At 35.1% G+C, this 20,918-nt stretch overlaps 1 protein-coding gene across 1 annotated transcript; it reads right to left on the bottom strand.

The window, feature by feature from the left end:
* Positions 1–16,917: 16,917 nt before the first annotated feature.
* LOC107494511 (putative H/ACA ribonucleoprotein complex subunit 1-like protein 1) lies at positions 16,918–18,800 on the bottom strand. Its single transcript, XM_016115552.3, has 4 exons — positions 18,562–18,800; positions 18,135–18,283; positions 17,910–18,025; positions 16,918–17,227 (listed from the first exon to the last, which is right to left on the bottom strand). Exons 1-4 carry the CDS (start codon positions 18,707–18,709, stop codon positions 17,056–17,058), a joined length of 585 nt encoding a protein of 194 aa, XP_015971038.2. The 5' UTR covers positions 18,710–18,800; the 3' UTR covers positions 16,918–17,055.
* Between the last annotated feature and the right edge of the window lie 2,118 nt (positions 18,801–20,918).

Raw genomic sequence — 20,918 nt, forward strand, 5'->3', positions numbered from 1 at the left:
GTAGGTACAACCATTTTGCATTTAGTTGCATCCATTTAGATAATTGCATATAGTTTAGGTTGCATATAGTTTATTTACATCAAATAAATGTTGATACCCTTTGTTTTCTCTTGGCTTAAGCATGAGGACATGCTTGGTTTAAGTGTGGGAAGGTTGACAAACCCCATTTGTAGGGTTTATCTTGTATTGAATTTAGGGGATCTTATCACCTTTCACCCACATTTATTCAATAAAATAGCATGGTTTTGTATATTCTCCTTTAATTGTGCTTAAGAGTGAAAACATGCTTTTTAGGACTCAAAATGAATAAATTTAATTCACCTTGATTCCATTAGATGCCTTGATATGTTTGTTAAGTGATTTCAGATTTAGGAGGCAAAGATTGGATCAAGGGAATGAAGAAAAAGCATGTAAAGTTGGAGAACTCATGAAGAAATGAAAGAACCGGAAAGCTGTCAAGCCTGACCTCTTCGCACTTAATTGACCATAACTTGAGCTACAGAGGTCCAAATGATGCGGTTCCAATTGGGTTGGAAAGCTAACATCCGGGGCTTCAAAATGATATAAATTTTGCCACATGTTGCTTCGCGTTCAGGGGCGCGCACACGCACTTTGCGCGTGCGCGCCGATTCTGTCCTTGCCCACTTTAATGAAATCGTCCCCAGCGGTTTTAAGAGCCTTGTGGGCCCAATCCAACTCATTTCCAATGCTATTTAAGCCAAGGATTGAAGGGGAATCAACATACTTTTGACCATTAGTCATAGTTTAGTTTTAGAAGTAGTTTTTAGAGAGAGAAGCTCTCACTTCTCTCTAGGATTAGGAATTAGGGTTAGATTAGGATCTCATAATTCTAGGTTTAATTCAAGTCTCCTTCTACTTCTACCTTCAATTGATGATTGCTACACTTTGGTTCTTCTTTGTATCCATATCCTCTTGTTGTAATTTCTCTTATTTTGTTTCTAGGTTTTGTAATTGAGATATTTTTGTTCTTTTGTTTTCTTTTAATAATGCAATTTGAGATAATTCATATGATTGTGATGTTGTTGATTGTTGCTTTATTAATTCTTTGTAATTGTTGATTGTTGATTCCTTTTATTCTTACAAATAAAAATGCTTAGTTGATAGCCATTAACTCTAGCCTTCATTAATCCAATTAGTGGAAAGCTAGGACTTATGGACTAGGATTGATATAACTCACTTGACTTTCCTTTGTTAATTGATTTAAGGATGACTAAGTGGGATTAATCCTTGCAACTACCATACTTGTGGCTAGTGATAATGATGAAGACCCTTGACAACCAAATCTTGCCAAGACCATTTTGTTAATAAAGTTTTCTTACCATTTACTATTCATGTTTCTCCTCTAAAACCCCAAATATAACTCACAACCAATAACAAAACACTTTATTGTAAATCCTAGGGAGAACGACCCGAGGTCCAATACTTCGGTTTATAAATTCTAGGGGTTTGTACTAGTGACAAACAACTTTTTGTATGAAAGGATTATTGTTGGTTTAGAGACTATACTTTACAACGAGATTTCATTAGTGAAATTCTAAACCGTCAAAAATCCGTTCGTCACATACCAACCACCTTATCCACCTTATGAACCATACATAGAACCACCTTCCTACCATGAACCCTTTCTTCCAACAAATGAACCCTCCTATCCACCCCAAACCTCCTTGGAGAAAGCATTTACCGATCTAAACTCTACTATACAAGCCCTCGCCGCCCAAATCGGACCACTGAATACCTTCAATATTCAACCCTCAAGCTCCAATGTATTTCCATCTCAACCACGTAATAATCCACCCATCCCATTACCACCATCCATGGAAGAGCACCCACATCTATCAATTCAAGAGCAAGATGATTCCAATTATGCTATTAATATGGAACAAGAGAGAGAGGATCGTCTTCGCGAATCCATACTTCATAAGGAGCTAGAGGAGGCACTAAAGGTGAAGGTAGAAGAGACCCTTGAAGGTGAAGGAGTAATTGAAGGGAGTTGTCATGAAAAGGTAATCATCAAGGAGGAACAAGAGTCAAGGGATCATTTCAAGGAAACAGTAGATCAATTTCATGTAACCCTTCATCAACTGGAGCAAGCAATAAATCAATTATCTTCCAAATGTTCAGACATCCAACAGACTCCCATGGCCCCATGTGGAGAATCTAATGAAGAACGTAGCATGAGGGAGACACTACAGACTCCAGTGGACAATAAGGAGCATGACTTTGTACTGGAACAAGTGGAGGAAGCCATAATAGTTGTAGAGGAAGAAGTGGTTGCAGACTTAGGAGATGCGGAACCTCCATGGGAAAGTCAAGTTATAGAGCCTCCTTCCAAGGCGATTGAAATTGATGCTGAAGAGGGTGTACAACCTCCAAGTCATATCATGGTTGAAGACTTGGAAGAGGTTGATCAAGAGATGGAGATTCAAGAAGAAAAAGCACAACCTCTCATACCCTTGGTGAGCAATGAAGAAGAGATTGAATTGGAAGAGAGCTACCAAGAGGAAAATATTGAAATTGAAGAAGCTTACAAAGAAGTGGAAGTTGTCAAAGAAGAACACAGAGGAGTGGAGCTTACAAGTTCATTAGAAACCCCTCCCCCTAAGTTGCCATCACCCTTCACAACATTCAAGTAGGTAAAATTCATATATCCCTTAGCTTTCTAATTCCACTTGAATATGGGCTACTGGAGAAAGATGGTCAACTTAGAGCTCTCTGTGGCATCAAGAGTAAGATGAAGATGGTTAGTGGTAAGAGTTGTCCTGCAAGGTTCAACATGGTTGTGTGCTCAAAATTTAAACACAAAGGTTGGTGTAAAGCTCAACTGAATGGGTCTAGGAAGTTGTCTGGCTACTTTAGTGAGAATTCAGATCGCTTGCTACCCGGATAGAACAATATTTCTCAACAAGAAGACGGGTGCAAAAGCAAGGTTTGGGATCCTGGAATCCGCTCTGACATTCAACACCCCGGAAGCCTGAGAACATGTTTGAAACTGCTTTACATGCCTTGTTTGGGACCCCGGAGGCTATTGGAACTCCAAACACTGGTGGAGATTCGTGGATGAATACAAGCACAAGCCACCATAATAAGGAGCTCACCAGAATGTCCAACTTAAGGACTTTAACTAAAAGTGCTAGGTGGGAGACAACCCACCATGGTATGATCGTTTCTTCTTCAGTTTGAATTTTTGTCTATTTTTGAATTTTAATTGAACCTGGAATTTTTGCATAACATTCATTGCATTTTTCATTCTACATACTGCATAAAAAAAATCGCATGCGACGCGACAGCGTCACCGACACGTCCGCGTCATAGGTGCGTTGAGAAGAAAACAAATTGAACAGAGAGTCACGCGAAAGCGTGGCTGGAGGCGTGCCTTTGGCACAAATTAGTCCACGCGACCGGGTCACTGACGCGTCCGCGTCATGCGGGAAAAACGCCTCCCACGCGTCCGCGTCACCCACGCAAACGCATGGCTCTATGGAAACGACGTAAATGGGTGTATGCATTAAGTTGGGCTGGAATGAGGCTGGATCCATGCTGGAAGCACAAGCCCCCTCACGCGAACGCGTACCCCATGTGTCCACGTCACTTTTCAAATTTAGGTCATCCACGCAATCGCGTCAACCACACGACCGCGTCACCCAAAGATTTGGCAATATGAATTTCACACAGAGAGTTGCACGACCGCGAGGCTGCCCTCACGCTAATGGCACAAATCGATCTACGCGACCGCGTGGATGACACGTCTGCGTCATTTCATAGAAGCTCTATCCGCGCGAACGCGTCACTCACGCGTCCGCGTCACAAGCGCCGCACAGCTTATCCAAATCAGCCAAATATCTTATCTTTTTCTTCCCCAAATCTAAATCTTTTCTTTCCCTTCTTATTTCTTTCTTCCTTCCTTTCTTTTTTCTTTCTTTTTCTTTTAATTGGTGTTGAAAATTTATTTGGGTCATTATTCTCTATCTTTTGTTTGTGGATTATTGAGGATCTGTTGGGACAATTATATCACTTTTTCATGGGATTGCTTGCATGTTCATCATATTTTCACCATACATGCTATGTGTTTGTGAAAACACCCATATGGCATTATGCACTACTTTTTATGTTATCATACTTTAATGCCTGTTTTTTACAAAAACCATTTTATATTTTATTAATTTAATATATTTGTTATTATAAACAGACTTTTAGTTTGAAAAACTTGGTAATCTAACTTGGACATTGAATGCTTGATCTATGCTATTCATGCCTTTGCCAGCATGCCAATAACTACCTTACATTTAACTGTCATTACATGCACTTGCTATATTTCCATTGATGAACTTCTCACATGTAGCCATGACCATGTGTTAACGTCATTCTTCATTACTGTGCATTGATTACCACCTTTCCCGTTCTCTTCCTTGCTCCAATCCTTAGCTTTAAAAGTTACTTTCTTTTTCTCTTTTCAGGATGGCCACCAAGAAAGGCAAAGAGAAAGCTACTCCCACACCACCGGCAAGGAAAGGAACAAAAAGAGCACTAGCTGCGGAGCCACCCATCCACCTGCACAGCTTAGCATACACCGAGGACGGTTTAATCTTTAAGTGTGGGGAGGTCGATACCGATCTCCACAGGTTAGTTATTCTCTTCTCAACACCAATATTCTATTCTCTTTGTTTGTTCATTGTTGCATTGCATAATAGATTGTATGTGTAGTTGATTGTTTGCATTTAAATACTACTTGGTTGAAACATAATAAGTTTCTTTTTAAGACCCTATTTTTGAATAATTTCACTAATTTAAATTAAAAACTAAAATTTTTCATGTGTTAAATTTGTTTGAAGTTGTATTTGAAACATGGTTTTTGAGCTAAAGAACACACAACCTGCAAGATTTTGAGCTTATTTATATGGTTACATTATTTAACCATAAATTTTTTTTTTGTGTTTTCTTCTCTATGATTGTAATCTTTATTTTATTCTAATCTATATATCCAATATTTAGTGTATTTATATGCTTGCATATGATTGAGGCTATCATTTGAAATTTTCCTCTCTTACCCCAAATTAGCCTACCTTTTGCATCACCCTTGTTAGCCTCCTTGAGCTTTTTAATCCCTTCTTGTTCTATAAACCACATTACTAGCCTTAAGCAGAAAAATAAAATAAAAATCCCAAGTTGAATCCTTGGTTAGCTTAAGATAGGTATTGTGTATAATTTAAGTGTGAAAAATTTTATGGGAACATGGGATGATAGAAAAAAAGTAGGGAATTAAATTGAATGAGTTATTTAAAAATTTGGGAAGCATGCTAATGTGAAATCAAAATAATTAAATTACCATGTGCATTGATAAAAAAAAGGAAAAAATAATAAAAAAATAAAGTAATTAAATAAGGGGATACAAAAAAAATATATATTACCCCAAATGCAAAATAAAAAGAATCAATGCACATGGGACAAAAATTCAAAAATAAGTTTGATACATGAGCATGTAATACAAAAGTGGGAAAATTTTGGGTAGCTAGGTAAAGCATTTTAAATTGTATAAAGTATGTATATGTCAGGTGAGATCTTAGACCAATCAAGGATTCACTTTATTAGCTCACTTAGCCTTATATATACATCCTTACCTTTACCTCAGCCACATTACAACCCTGAAAAGACCTCATAATGTTTGCATTGGTATACTAAATATTTGTTGATTGGTTAGATGAAGAACAAAGTTTAGAAAGCATGATTAGGGAAGAGTAGAGTGATTGACCCTAGACACTTGAGCAATTAGAGTGACATACACTACCAATAAGGGTTCAGTACTTGATTCTATGTTCCCTGCTTTCATGAGCTATCTTCTTACAAGTTTACTTGCTTTTTATTGTATAATTTGAATTAGTGGAATTTGATTCATATTTGTCTTGAAGAACTTATTTACTTTTAACCAAGTAGGTAGAAACATTTTGCATGTAGTTGCATTCACATAGATAGGTTGCATTGCATACTCTCTATCATTCCTCTTCACTTCTTTATAGCTTCTCTTGAGTTTAGCATGAGGACATGCTAATGTTTAAGTGTGGGGAGGTTGATAAATCACTATTTTATGGTTTATCTTGTGCTCAATTGAGTGGTTTTTATCAAGCTTTTGCCCACTTATTCATATGATTTGCATGCTTTACAATTCCTTCCTAGAATTTGTTCTATGATTGAAAACATGCTTCTTTGACTTTTATTTTCTTTTATTTAATCCTCTCTTATTACCATTAGATGCCTTGATGTATGTGTTAAGTGATTTCAGAGATTACAGGGCAGGAATGGCTCAGAGGATGGAAAGGAAGCATGCAAAAGTGGAAAGAATACAAGAACTTGAAGAAACTGCAAAGCTGTCAGCCTGACCCTCTCTCACTCAAATGGTCATAACTTGAGTTACAGAGGTCCAAACGATGCGGTTTCACTTGCATTGGAAAGCTAACGTCTGGGGCTTCGATTTGATATATAATTTTCCATATGGCCATACCGCTAGACGACGCGAATGCGTGATCAACGCGAATGCATCGCATCTACAAAAATCAACGTGGCTAAATTCGTAAACAGCGATTTCTGGGCTGTTTCTGACCCAGTTCTCGACCCAGAAAATACATATTAGAGGCTATAAAGTGGAGGAATGCAGCCATTCATTGAAAAGTGGAGATCAGACTCAGAATTCACTTTTCATAATTTTAGATGTAGTTTTAGAGAGAGAGAGAGGCTCTCTCCTCTCTCTTAGGATTAGGATTAGGATTTTTAGAAATTAGGAATATTTCTTCTTCATCTCAAGTTCAATGTTCTTATTTATTTATTTTCTCTTTTATTTGTTTAATGACCATTCATGTTATGATTTTCTTTGGTTAATATAATTTGAGGTATTTTCAGATCTATGATTTATTTCTTTTATTTATGATATAAATAATTTAGATTTTTCTACCTTTTGGCTCTGGTTGATTAATTGGTGACTCTTGAGTTATCAAACTCATTGTTGACCGAAAATTGGAATTCTTCAAAAATTAAATCGAGTTTCACTAACTCTAGCCTTTCCCAAGGAAAGACTAGGACTTGAGGAATTAAAATTAATTCATCCACTTAACTTACCTTCATAGTTAGAGGTTGACTTAGTGGGAGAAAAATCAAATTCTCATCACAATTGATAAGGATAACTGGGATAGGACTTCCAATTCTCATACCTTGCCAAGAGATTTTATAATTATTAATTTATTTTCCTTTATATCTGTGCCCATTGCCCAAACTCCAAAACCCCCAATTTACAAAACTTATAACTAATAATAAGAACATACCTCCCTGCAATTCCTTGAGAAGACGACCCGAGGTTTAAATACTTCGGTTATCAATTTATTTAGGGGTTTGTTACTTGTGACAACCAAAACGTTTGTAAGAAAGGACTTTTGCTGGTTTAGAAGCTATACTTGCAATGGAAATTTATTCTGAATTCTAGACCACGTAAAAATCCTCTCTTCAGCCAGCGTGAAGCCAACCTCGTAGTTGCTGTCAAGCTGCTACCTGCTCGTCGTTGTCATCCATGAAGCCAACCCCTTCGTCACTGTTGAACTGAAGGAAGAGAGAGAATGCTCGCGAGAAGGGTTGCCACCATTTGGAAAATCATCGCCATCCATCACTGCTGTTTGTGCTCACCATCAGAAGCATCGACGTCAAAGGAGACGCCGTCGCCGCGCCTGGATGCTGCTATTGGAAAAGCCGTCACCGTGCACGCCGTTGCCGGAGGACCAAAATACGATGGAAAGGAGGATGCCCACGCCGCCGTCGTTGCCAAATCGCCGTGAAGTCACCAGGAGCCGTCGCCGTCGCCGTTTGGATCTGGCCGGAAGAGAGTAGGTGGGGATGGAGGATGGTGGAGCTGCTGCATGTGGCAACAAGCTACTGCATCGCTGCCGGAGCTCTTAGCCGCCGTTCGGCTCGCTGGAACTCATAACCGGAGATGCAGCTGCTCCGTTCCTTGGTTCTTCTCTAAATACAGTAAGTTGTTTTGATCCGAAAATCCTTTTCATCACTGTTCCGTTATAAGTTGCTAAGGTTTTTGCGCTGTTATTGTCATAGGGTCTAGTTATGGTTATTGCATGTCGCGATTAAAGTTACTATTGTTGGTGCGAAAGTAGAATGGAGTCATGATTACGATTGTCGCTGTTGCAGGCCAGAAGAAAAAGAGTTTTGACATGTTTTATGGCTTTTGGGTTTCGACTATTCGAGGTAGGGCCTTTTCTTAAATATATCTTTATATTATGAAATTATTATAAATTGATATTGATATGAGAAATACATTTTTGGTAGTTATGTGAGCCTTATAGATTGTCTGATTTATTTTGGATGAATACAATTGTTTTACTTGATTAGATTATTGATTGATTGAGTTGGCATGTGTAGTTACTAAAAGTTGATTTGAAAATCTGATTTCTATATATTTATATTAAGAAATGGTTTTATGTTGGAAGTTTGAGTTATATATTTATATTAATAAATAGTTTTATGTTGGACTAACTTATATATTTATATTGAAAAAATAGTTTTGTATTGAAAATCTGATTTATACGTTTATATTGAGGAATGGTTTGGCTTTGAAACTGTTGAAAAGAATTGAGAAATGTAGTTTGGAAGGAACCAATTAAGAGTGGTAAAGTCCGGATTTTAGAGGAGATGTTGCCAAAATTTTTATACATATTTAAGTGAATTTAAATCATTTGAATTTGATTGGTGAAACAGAAATGAGTTTTGTTTGATTAATTTTGGTTGAAAGACTATGTTTTTGAAGAGTTTAGAGGAAACTAAAGTAATAAAAGTGAATTGGATATTTGACTTATTTTGGTTTGGTTAATTTTGAGAGAAAATATGCTTTGGGTACTTGATTGAAAGAAAACGGGTTTTATTGGATTGATTCAAATTAAAGAGCAATGTTTTGAAGATTTTAATGAAAAATAAAGTAATAAAAATGGGTATTTAAGAATAAAACGAGGTTTTGAGTCTTTCGAAAAATGTTTAAATTTGAAATGGTTTTGAAGTTAGTTCAAGAATTTTTTGTTAAAGTCAAAGGGAGTAAAAAAGTGTGAAACTAGGGTGTTTTAAGTAAAAAAAATTGACATGATGATTAGGATGGAAATTATGTTGGCTTCAAAACTCAAAATGAGAGATGGATGCTGCTTTTGAATTGTTTAACCTATCTGTTAAGTTAAAAAAATAATTAATATATTAATCATGACAAACATGATTGATTTGGGTTAATAACCCAAGTGAGTTTTTGATGATGTGATTCAACTGTGTAGGTCCAAATTACTTTTGTTGTAGTCCAAACCTTGGAACCCAATGAACTGAAGCAACTAAATGAAAAATGATTTATTAATCAAGCCCACTAGTTTTCAAGCAAAAGAAAAGGAACCCTAAGCTATGTCTCACCTTGTGTTCACTTCGAGTGTTGGTCAGAAGAGAAAGAGAGCTTCACTTTTGAGTTCAAACACCAAAGAGGAAGAAAGGGATAGATAATCAAAAAAGCTAATGTCAAATCAAGCAAATCAAAAGCATGCTAAACAAATTCAGAGGTTAAAAGTAATTTGTTTCCATTTGCATACAAGTTAATTACTTCACATTTTCTCCTTCCCTGCACCACCATTTCGGATAATAAGCAGAAAGTGGTGGTTGAATTTTTCTGCTATGAATCAATTGCTTACATTGTTTCTTGGAGTCAAAGCACAATTTCAAAGGTTTGGATTTGGGATTATCACTGAGCAAACAAGTTTCTGTTGCTCTTCCCTTCTTGGTCAAGCCAATAGTTAGAGTTCAAATCCCTAATTTTGTGGTTTGGTTGAAGAAAAGGTAAAAAGGGATTTTCAGCTGGTTCAAGGACCAAGAAGTTAACTTTTGTGGAAGGAACCTTAACCGTGGCTCAGAGTAAGTTATAAAAAAGAAAATGATTCTCATTAGAGCTCAAGGAGAGAGAACCAGAATTAGAGTTTCATTGAGAGCTTCCCTGTGTGAGTTCAACATTTTGGACAGTGTTTCTACATCAAAGAAATATTCTGCCAAGATGGAGAGCTTCATCAGAGAGAGCTGAATCCAGTTCAACTAATAGCGTAAAGGCTATAAATCATAATCTCTTTCATTGTTTACTGTTTGTATTTCTATTTCAATGTTATATTTTTCTTTGTATTCATTAAGTGGTAAAAGGCAAATGAAAGAGGCACATTGATAAAAGCTATTGAGAGAAAAGACTAAGAGAAACATTTGAGAGAAAAGTCAAGAGTGATTTCATATTTTTTTTTGTTGTATTTCTGTTTTGTGTCATGTACCTGAGAGATATCCCTTACTAAGTTGGGTAATCACTTAGTGTGTCAAGTTTAGGTAGTTACGTAACCAAATCAAGTTTATGTTGAAGCTTGATGTGTCTCAGATAGCATTATGTCGAGTCCTAGGGAATTGGTGTATGTAATACTTAAAGGATAGTGAAAATTCTACCAATGTTATAGTGGAGACTGGATGTAGGTTGCATTGCACAAGAAAACTGAATTAGGATATATGGCTGTGTCACCTTCTTCCTTTCAGCTTTAATTCTATTTTTCTAGTTTTCTGAGACAAAATAAGTTTGTCTCCTACATAATCCGCTGCACATACTAAGAAGCCAAATTACAATTACTGGGTTAAGGCTTTATCAATCAAAGTTAAAGAAGGCCATAGATTCAACCCTCGTTCTCTAGGCCATCAAGAACCTTCACTATCCAACCAGTTTGTAAAACCCTGTGAATCCCATGTGAACTCTAATAAACTATTTTATGGCTTTATATATATTGGGGGGTTGGATTTTAACGTATTTGAATTAAGTTTTCTGCTCAATTTCTAGTTATGATTATGATTATAAATAATTGTGATTCTGATTCTGATTATGATTAAAATGGGTTTCTAAATGGTTTGTAAACATGACTATGACTTTTTTTTATCATATGAGATACAGAAGTGATTCTTGGCGTGATGTGAACTAAATATGTATCGTTCTTGAAAGTAAATGGGCCAAGTATGATCCTTAAACAGAAAAGGTGTTTGATTATGCTTTATTTTGATTATGTTAAAAATGAGTTTGATGATGATAATGATTATGATTGAAAAGTGTGTCGGGCACTATATCCCAAGAGTGTGCTGAGCACTATATCACTGATGGATGGTGATTGTGATTATGATGAGGTCTAATTGAGAAATGATTATATTAAGTTGTGATCTTGGTTGTGTATGGTCTGTTTTTCTTTGTTGCATTATACTATATCTGTTTGTGAAGTGTGTCAGACACCATATCCCAAGAGTGTGGCGGGCACTATATCCCAAGAGTATGACAGGCACTATATCCTAAGAGTGTAGGAGCATTATATACTGGAAAGTGTGTTGGGCATTATAGCCCAAGAGTGTGGCGGGCACTATATCCTAAGAGTGTAGGAGCACTATGTCCCAGAAAAGATATTGGATACTATATCCTAAGAGTGTGATGGACACTATATTCTGAGAGTATGGCAGGTCCTATACCCCAAGAGTGTGGCAGGTACTATATCCCAAGAGTGTGGATGCACAACAGAGAGAGAGAGAGAGAGAGAGAGAGAGAGAGAGAGGATATCTGGGTTAGCTACCAGATGTGTCGGGTTCTAGCAAGATAACCGATGCGTGAGTTCATGGCCAGTAGCACAGACATGCATCATGGATATCTATGTGGCATTGTTTGGGTGTGCATATTGTATTTGGGTTTGCTTATGTGAATATTTCTATTTAACTGCTAATTGCCATACTTGCTATAATTGCTCTTGATTGTGTTTCAACTTCATTACTTGTGAATTGTGATTGTGACTGGTTAATTGGATTATGGTGATTGAGTGTTGATTGAGTTGCTTGGGCCAGAGGCCGTAATTGATTATGTGATGGGTCAGAGGCCGTGATTGAGTTGTGTTTGAGGTTTAGTAAAATATGAAAAATCAAACTGATTCAGCATAGAATTAATGAACCTATGCTTAGAACAAGTTAGTCATTCATATAATTTAACTAACTTTTAAGGTATTTACAAGAAAAATATGAATTTGGATTTCGGATAATTAACAGTTGATTTTCAAAAAGATTCATAAGACGGGCGACGATCACTATGATTGAAAACATTTTTCTTCTTCTTCTTCTTCTTCTTCTTCTTATTGTTATTGTCATTATTATTGTTATTGTTATTTTTTGTGTGTGTGAAGTGTTGTGATTGGTTTTGTATGTACGTACGTTTTCAAGAAAAAATATTTCTGGATTTAAAAAAAAGTCGATATGTTTTTAGTTTAAAGGCTCTTATTTCATTAATAAATATATGTATGTTATCATAATGTCCTCATTATTAGAGTGGAGCAACCGAAAGCGTGACATTCTGGTAGTAAAAGTGTTACAAAAATTATTGTCTGACCCAGGTAGTCGGCAAGATGAAACGACGAGGTTCAAATTAGTGTAAGAAGTTATCTAAGCAGATCATGGTTCACCTCATTAAAACTTAAAAAGAGGTGAGCCCAAAATGAATCGCAAAAGTAACTTGTTAAAACTGACTATTTAAAGTCAGAGCACAATTAATTAAGGAAAATACAATCTCGATCTTACAAAAGGAAGGACAAATAGCTAAGTCCGACCTACACTAACTGACATCCTTTGAGACTTGGGAAAATGCTCTCAAAAAATAACTCGACCATTGGTATCAAAGGAAAATCATTGAGTGATTTATAAAAAATTCAACTAAATTGAAAAACTACAGAAACAGCTACGTTAACTAAGGCAATCCAAAAAAGGATGATTTAAAAAATATTCATTTATATAAAAAAAACTTCCACATATCAAAATAGTGGCGAAAAGTTTTTAAAGTGGCAAAAGGAAAATTGTTCAAACTACAGCTATTACAAAGTCAATTGTTCATAAAGACCCATGGGCTGGGTCATCCAATATTTTGAAATTGAAATTGAGGAGGAAGGATTTGTTCATTGGAAGTCATGTTGGAGGTATTTTCGGGTTGCACTGAAGAGGTGAAAAGAGTTTCAGGCTAAGAAAAGGGCTCGTGATCCAACTGAGTTGGAAAGCTCTGAGAGGCTCCCTCAACTCGGACCCCCAAAGTCTTTGGATCAGGCATGAGAGTGTCTTCCTCGTCTTTAGGAGGAGGGACGATCTTCCCATCAACCACGACCATGTCGGGATTAACAAGGGAGAGGTCTACCACGGGAGCTACAACTCGGAACTGGGCTTTCAAGTTCTCGACTAACTCGTCCATCTCCTCAGCTATAGTCTCCTATAGATTTGCATATTTTTCCCTTTATTTGGCGACCTCATCCACCAAATCTAAATTTTCACAAAAAATCCTAGTATAACTTTCTTTAGCCTTCTTTTTTAAACCTTCCTCCAGGGCATAGGTGGCCTCGGACTGTTTTACCCTTTCCCAAGTTTTTGAGAGGTCGAAAACAAGCGCCTCCCTTTCACCCTCCCCCTCCTTTTTGGAGTCCCTCAAAGACGCCACTTCAGCTTAAAGGTCAGCCAAAATGCATCAAGTCGTGCCAAGGGGAGTCTTCTCCAATTCCTTCAACAAAGCAGAACACACCCCGGCCGTCCGAATTCCACCTCGGGCAAGTACTTGAAGGTGGTTCTTAATGGAAACATCATCTATACTAATAAAGCTATGTGGAAGGATGTGTTTCTCACAAAACTCTATACCAACAAAGCCCGGTTCATAAACACTTCCAGACTCAAAAGTTTTATATTTTTTAGGCTTCGGCTCAGGAAAAGGAGGCAACAGGGGAATTTTTTAGTAATTGGAGCCAACAGGAGGAGTAGGAGGAGGAGAAGAAGGATCAGAAATAACCTTAACAGAGCCGGAGGCACCCGAGTCTGACTTAGTGGGAAAAAAGTCACCATATTGGGCGACCCTTTCAGTTGATTTCAGTTGAATAACTTGGGCAATAGCATTCTTCTTGGTTGTGCAAAGAGTTTTTAAAGCAACTGACTTACCAGTTATCTTTTCTACACAACATCAAAGTCAGAATACATTAGCCAACAAAATAATCAATAAAATCATATCTACAAAATGAAAATGAATGCTACCTAGCTTGGATTGGATTTGGCTTCGATTTTCTAAATATTTTTTGGTGTCCAGATTAAGAGCTTGGCCCCAACACTCCTAAAATAAGGCGACTACACCCTCTTCAACCTCATCCAAGTCATCCGAGCTATATTTAACAACTACAGGGTTCTCCTCCCAATACAATCTAAAAAGAGGCTCATCTCTCTCATCCAAAAAGAAAGGTCGGGCACCCTCAACAGATCAAATTTAAAAAAAGTAACTTTTGAAGTCGTTGAAAGAATTATCAAAAATGGCAAAGACTTTCCTCCCTTAAACAGCTCGGAAGGAAACCCAGCCCTACTTCTTAGAGATAAAAGGCTTGGTAAGTACAAAAAAGTAAAAGAAAACTATAAAAGAAGGAGGGACGTCAAGTTCACGGCAGAGGAGTTGATAAATTTTCAGAAAATCCCAAGAGTTTGGGTGAAGCTGGGAAAGGAAAACTTTACAGAGCCTAAGGATCTCAGATTCAAAGTCGGTAAAAGGAATACTAGTTCCCAACCTTGTGAAAAAGCACTCATACATGTGTATAAAATGGTGTTCCAACATGTCAAGTCATGGAAAACAAACCCTCTCTTTAGGATCGGCAACTACAATTTCATACTTCTTCTCATCTTTCTGACTCATACACAACCTATGATGCCTACAAAAGGTGTCAGCATACTCGTTATCAATAACAGGAACATAAGAAAGAACGGATATATCTACTTAGATCAGATCAGACGGGATTTCAGATGACATGTTAAGGATTACTGAACGAGACATAAAAGTTATACATACAATATAACAAAAGAAAAATCATCCTACAAGTCAACAAGTCAAGCAAAACAACATAAACATTCAGATAAAGTCACAAGAGGTCGGGTTGTCTTCAACAATACAAAAGAACGTTATAGTTCTTACAACCTCTCGTATGCAAAATAAACACACCACATTATCAAATATGAAAATGGCACCACCTTCAATAGATAAAATGGCACTATTTGGGAGAAACACAGAGTAAAACCCTATAGTTAGATTCACAGCAACAACAACAATTAAAATTCAAGAAAGAAGCAAAATTTTTAAATTTGATTTTTGAACATGACGCAAAATCATCAAACAAACAAAGAATCATCGCCAAACTAACAAAAATAAATTCAAAGCAGAAGCATATCACCCAAAACACAAAAAGAAATTCAAAGGTTAAAACGCCAACTTTGATAGAGTGCGAAGCAGAGAAATGGCACTTGAATAATAAAACACGGGCGATCCAAGAACCTCCAACAAGCGTGAAAAAATTCTCAAACTGAAATTTAAAGAAGAGAAACCTTGAAATGTAAAAGAAGTTATGAAGAATTTTTTAGAGAGAATGAAGAAGGCAACAATACAGAAGAAAAAGCGAAAAAAGAAGAAAGAGGAAGAGTTTGGGTATTTATAACATACTAGGGACAAAGGAGTAATTTCATGCCCTTCATTTATGACGTGCATGGTTACCAAGGTAACCATAGAATAACGTGTGTAGGACTACGAAAAGACATAACACCTATAATTTTAAAACACGTCGAGTACCCGACTTGGCCCAAAAAAGACGGTGTGTCTGACCCGATGTGCTAACTCACAAGAAACCAGTCTGATCTACAAATACTCAAGTCTAACCTCATAAAACTTGGGCTCAAGCAGGGACACTATTCATATCCTGACCCAAAAATATAGCCAGGCCCAAAACGAATAATGGTCCAATTAAGATATGCTACTTTCACCACATCTACCCAACCTCATAGAGGTCGAATGCGACGACAATAGTTCAACCCTACTTATCTAAATAAATAACTAACTCCTAACCCTACTTATCTAAATAAATAACTAACTACTAAGATATTTCTCATTGGTTTAGAAGAAAAATCTCAACAAATTCCCTAAAAGAAGAGAATGATTATCCACGATGGAACTATACTAAAAGGTTGTTATCTATTCTACTATAAATACACTGACATCCTCAGAAGTCGTCTAAACCTCACATTCAGGCTCAAAAGTAACCCAATTTTAGATAATCCTCAAAACAATATTTTTAATTATTAATTTTATATGTAAATAATTTTTAAATAAAATTAAAAAAATGAATTAATTATCAGTGTGTGTACAATATTGTTTGAATCGATTTAAAAAAAAATCAATATAATATATTGTAATTTAGATTGACTTCCATCGATTTTATTTTTTAATCTACTCCAAACAGTTGCAATTTATATTGTATCTATCTGATTTATTTTTAAAACTATTCTAATTTAAACTATTGAGATTTCAATAAAAATATAAAATTTAGATAAAATATAAACCGATCGAATCTAATTTGATTTTGATTTCTTAAAAGAACAAACTTTAGCAATTATTTTTATCGAATTATATTTATCCAAAAATTAATACTTTTAATAGAAACATCATTTTAAAAATTTATTGAATTTAGATACATTCTTAAAAACATAAAATAAATAAAAAAACTTTCAAAAAAATCAAATCAAAACTTTTTGATAATTATATAAAGGATTTTTTTTAATTGAAAAATACTTATTTTCTCCAAAAAACAAGCCAAAGGATCCCCATAGGACTATAAGTTATTGCCTCAGTAGAAACCAATCCTAGTGTTAACTCATACCCAAAATCTATTCATCCAAATAATACAACCCAAAATGGCTCTAAACATCTTTTTACTTTTGGACTTTATTATGTACAACTACTATCGACTGAGAGCTTCAAATAACATATTCAGTTAGCAATTAGGATATAAATTTTGAAAATCAGAATGCAATGGAACCACTTAATCCATAACAAAACATTTGGTCAATTTAATGTTTCTCCAGAGCAAAATGATTGAAGCACAAGAATAAAAACATAATACAAAATTAGTAACATAATACAATATTCGTCTAAAATCTACCTCCCCTTCCCCTGAAACCACCTCTTCCCCTAGGAGGTCCACCTCTACCACCACCCCTTGGGCCACCCCTTCCACGAAAGCCACCACCTCCACGAAAGCCACCGCCTCTGCCTCCACCACGACCTCCTCCACCTCCACCTCTACCACCCTGTGATTGCCCCCTGCAGCAATAATCAGCCAATCATGTCAATACCCTTAAAAGTCAACATCATAGAAAAAGCTGGAATATATGATTTAATGTCCTGATATTAACAAAACAGCCAACAATGGATAGTTTTTATTTGGTGACCTAGTATAAGAAAGCCGACCACAACGATCCAATTGCAGGACGGATAAAAAGGGAGAAAATGTTAGGGCTAAAGCAAAGGCCAAGAAATAAAGTTCGGCATTCATCAATAACAACTACAGACTTCCTTGAAAGCACCCTTGTATTTGGCTATAAGGAACCACTCTGGGAGCTCAGTTGTCAAAAGCAACACTACAGTTAATATATGCCAACCAAAGGTACAATGATGATCTCACCCGAAAACAATGTACAATGATGGTTTGATAATTCTTTAACAAAACATTTTGATAGAAAATGTTTTAAAGCATGTAACAACTCTTGGGAATCCTTTACACAACAAATATACAAGGTATAAGCACAATAAAAAGTTCCTATAATAATAGCTTTTCCAATTTACAATGAAAATGCATACTCGGAAGAGTATTGATGCACATAAGAATAACATAAGAAGAAATTCACAACACTATTCACAAAGTTATAGCAGAAAAATGTTGAAGCAATCCACAATCATATTTAAAGGTTAAAATTTTGAGCAATGAGCAGCAGCAAGAACATACTTTGGCTGTGGGAGAAATCTTGCAAGAGGCAAAAGTTTCCTCGGGTCAATGTAAAACTTGTCACCAGCTGCATACGAAGTAGCAACAATCCCTTCCATCATTTTGATTGAAAAGTACTGCAAATTCACAAGCAAAGCAAGAAAAAGCACATCAAAACCAATCACATAACAGACACAAAAAACGCATCAACATACGACAGCTTTAGAAAATGAGAGAGAAACTCACAGATTCATTAATGGGGCCAAATATTTCATCAACTTTCCCAATCTGAGTCATGTTTTGCAAGTATATAGGAGCATTAAAAAAGGGAATCTTCTCGTTCGTTAGTTTTGTCACTGCATCACCCTCACAAGCATGCATAAATGTTGAAACCTCTGCACTCAAACATATCAAAAGAAACTCGTTCAAAAGCCACATAGTCGACCTTAACAGATTCTAGAAACATGATAAAGAAAAAAAGAAATTATATCAGTTATCAATTATAGATAAAGTTGTGTTCTATCCCAACAGATTCTTGAAACCCACACAGCACGAGAAGTTTTTCCATCTTCAAACGCCATTTCTAAATAAACTCAACAGAGATCCTAGAATTTATTTAAAGGATAAATTAAATTAAATTAAATTAAAATGTTTCATGAAGTCACGAACAGACCTACGACTTCAGTGGGAGGACCTTCGTCACGAAACCCGCCGCCACCACGGCCGCCAAAACCTCTTCCGCCTCCGCCTCTGCCTCGTCCTCCTCCGTCACGGCCACCTCGAAAACCGCCTCCTCTTCCGCCACCTCTCGGGGGTCTCATTGTCTTGGAATGTAGGAGAATGTGGTTGTAGCTCCCAAGCTCCAACAATGACTGATAAATGCAGCGTTTAGGGTTTTTAGAGTTTGCAGGACCCATAATTAGGGTTTTGACGAGTGCCGTGTTTGGGACCAACGATTACCAACGAGTTTGGGCCAGTGTTTGGATTATGACTATTGCAACAGTGGACCCAATTAAAAGTAGAGGTTCGGTCAATTCTTCTCAATTTATAAATTTGGGTACAAGGTCACAACCATGGGTCTTGGGCCAATAACCTGCATGATATTTAAAACTAATGGGCCACATTTCTCTAGTTGGATAACAAATTTCACCGGTTTACTGTTTTAGATTGTGTGTTTGTTATTGTTATAATCTATTTAACCACGCACACTTTTTTTTATTTGTCGTGTTTGTGTGTCCGACACATTTTGAACATAATATTTATTGATATTCATCTCACATATATCTTTTATATCCAACCATATCTTAAAAAAATAAAAAAAAATTTCTTTGAACATATTGAGACACACCTAAATGCCATCATATATCAGCATATCTAACATTATTCTTAACGAATATTCTTAAAATAAGTGTCTTACAAAAATTTTAAATTTGTAGTATCTCATGTCATGTGTCTCGTATTTATGTTAGTGTCTGTACATCATAGATTATAATACTTAAGATTAGAGACTGTCTAATCTATTTTATTAAAAAATTATTTTTATTTGTTTAAATAATTAATTCACTCATCTGTTTAAAAAAGTATCAAAAATTAAAATTTTATTTTATATATATAATAATTTATTAGTTAACAATAAATTTTTATAATAAATTAGTCTCCAAACTGTAGAGTTAGATATATAATTTGTAAGGATAATGGATATCACCGTGTTACTTTCTGTATCCTATGTAAAATTATTTTGTTTATGTTGAGCTCAATGGAAACATATTTTTATGGTTGTAGCCAATTATGGACTTATCTTGATAAGGGAAGTCATAGCAAAACCCAACTAGGGAGATAAAGGGGTCTTTAGTATAACAGAGTGACCCTCCTATACACAACGGCGGAGTTTAGTGTGGACAACATGGCCCCAAAAATTTTATAAAAAAAGTTTTATACACTATATTAAGTGTTCTATGTTCAAGTTTTAAACTCTTCTAGTTTTACTATTCCTTTTTACAAATTCGTAAATTATTGGACTATCTATTTTTTCTTCAAGTTGGTACATTAATGGACTATCTTACTATTTTTTTTTTAATTTGGTCAGACAAATGCACTAACTAAAAAGACTTTTTGTAAAGTAATTGATACAATAAAATTCATCATCCTAAACATTATAATAATTAATTTATCTTTTTAATGCTATTTTATGTGTTATTGGTTTTATTTTGTTTTTTTTTTTACAGAAAAATATTAAGATATTTTTTAAATATTGGTGTAGACTAATAAAAAATTTTACAGTTTACAATTTTTGAAATTTTAATCTTTTAAAGTAAATTCTAAGTAATTATATTTTTCCATATCATTTTAAGAAATTGAATATATCTAATTAATTTGGTATTATTTTATGATTTGTTAGATTTCTAATCAATTCTTTTAAAAAATATATATTCAATATTCATTAAATATTATCACTTTTAATATCTATCATTTTAAGTATAAAAGGTTTAGTTTTTTATTTAATTATTGAATATTTTAAATTATTTAAGATTTAAATAATATTATTTTAAAATATTTATCCATAAAATTATTTATTTATTATCATCTGAATGACAAACTCTAAACAAAATTATATTAATAAATTTTATTTTTATATAAATGTTATTGTGTATTTTTTTATGTTAAAGGTTTGATCCCTTTAAAATTTTTTTTATGTTATTGAGCTTGGGCTAGGACTTGAACTAGGGTCTAGGCCTAGGATTAGGGGTTTTTTTTTTCAAAAATTTAATTGTATTTTTAAATTTTCATAAATTTAAATGTTTGCGAAATAAAAAAGTTAAAAAGATATATTTTTTTGTTTAAAAAATTTAAGTATAATTCAGTTCATATTATGTAAACCGATTGTATTCAAGTCTGATAATTATAATATGGACAATGACATTTATTGTTGTTATAATAAACCGATTTTGTTCTAATTTATTAAAAAATAAATTATTAACCGATTTAATAACTCATCCAATAGCAACGTGACACACGTAATGTCTTTAAAAA

Source organism: Arachis duranensis, chromosome 6 (genome assembly GCF_000817695.3).
Source record: "Arachis duranensis cultivar V14167 chromosome 6, aradu.V14167.gnm2.J7QH, whole genome shotgun sequence".
Lineage (NCBI taxonomy): Eukaryota > Viridiplantae > Streptophyta > Magnoliopsida > Fabales > Fabaceae > Arachis > Arachis duranensis.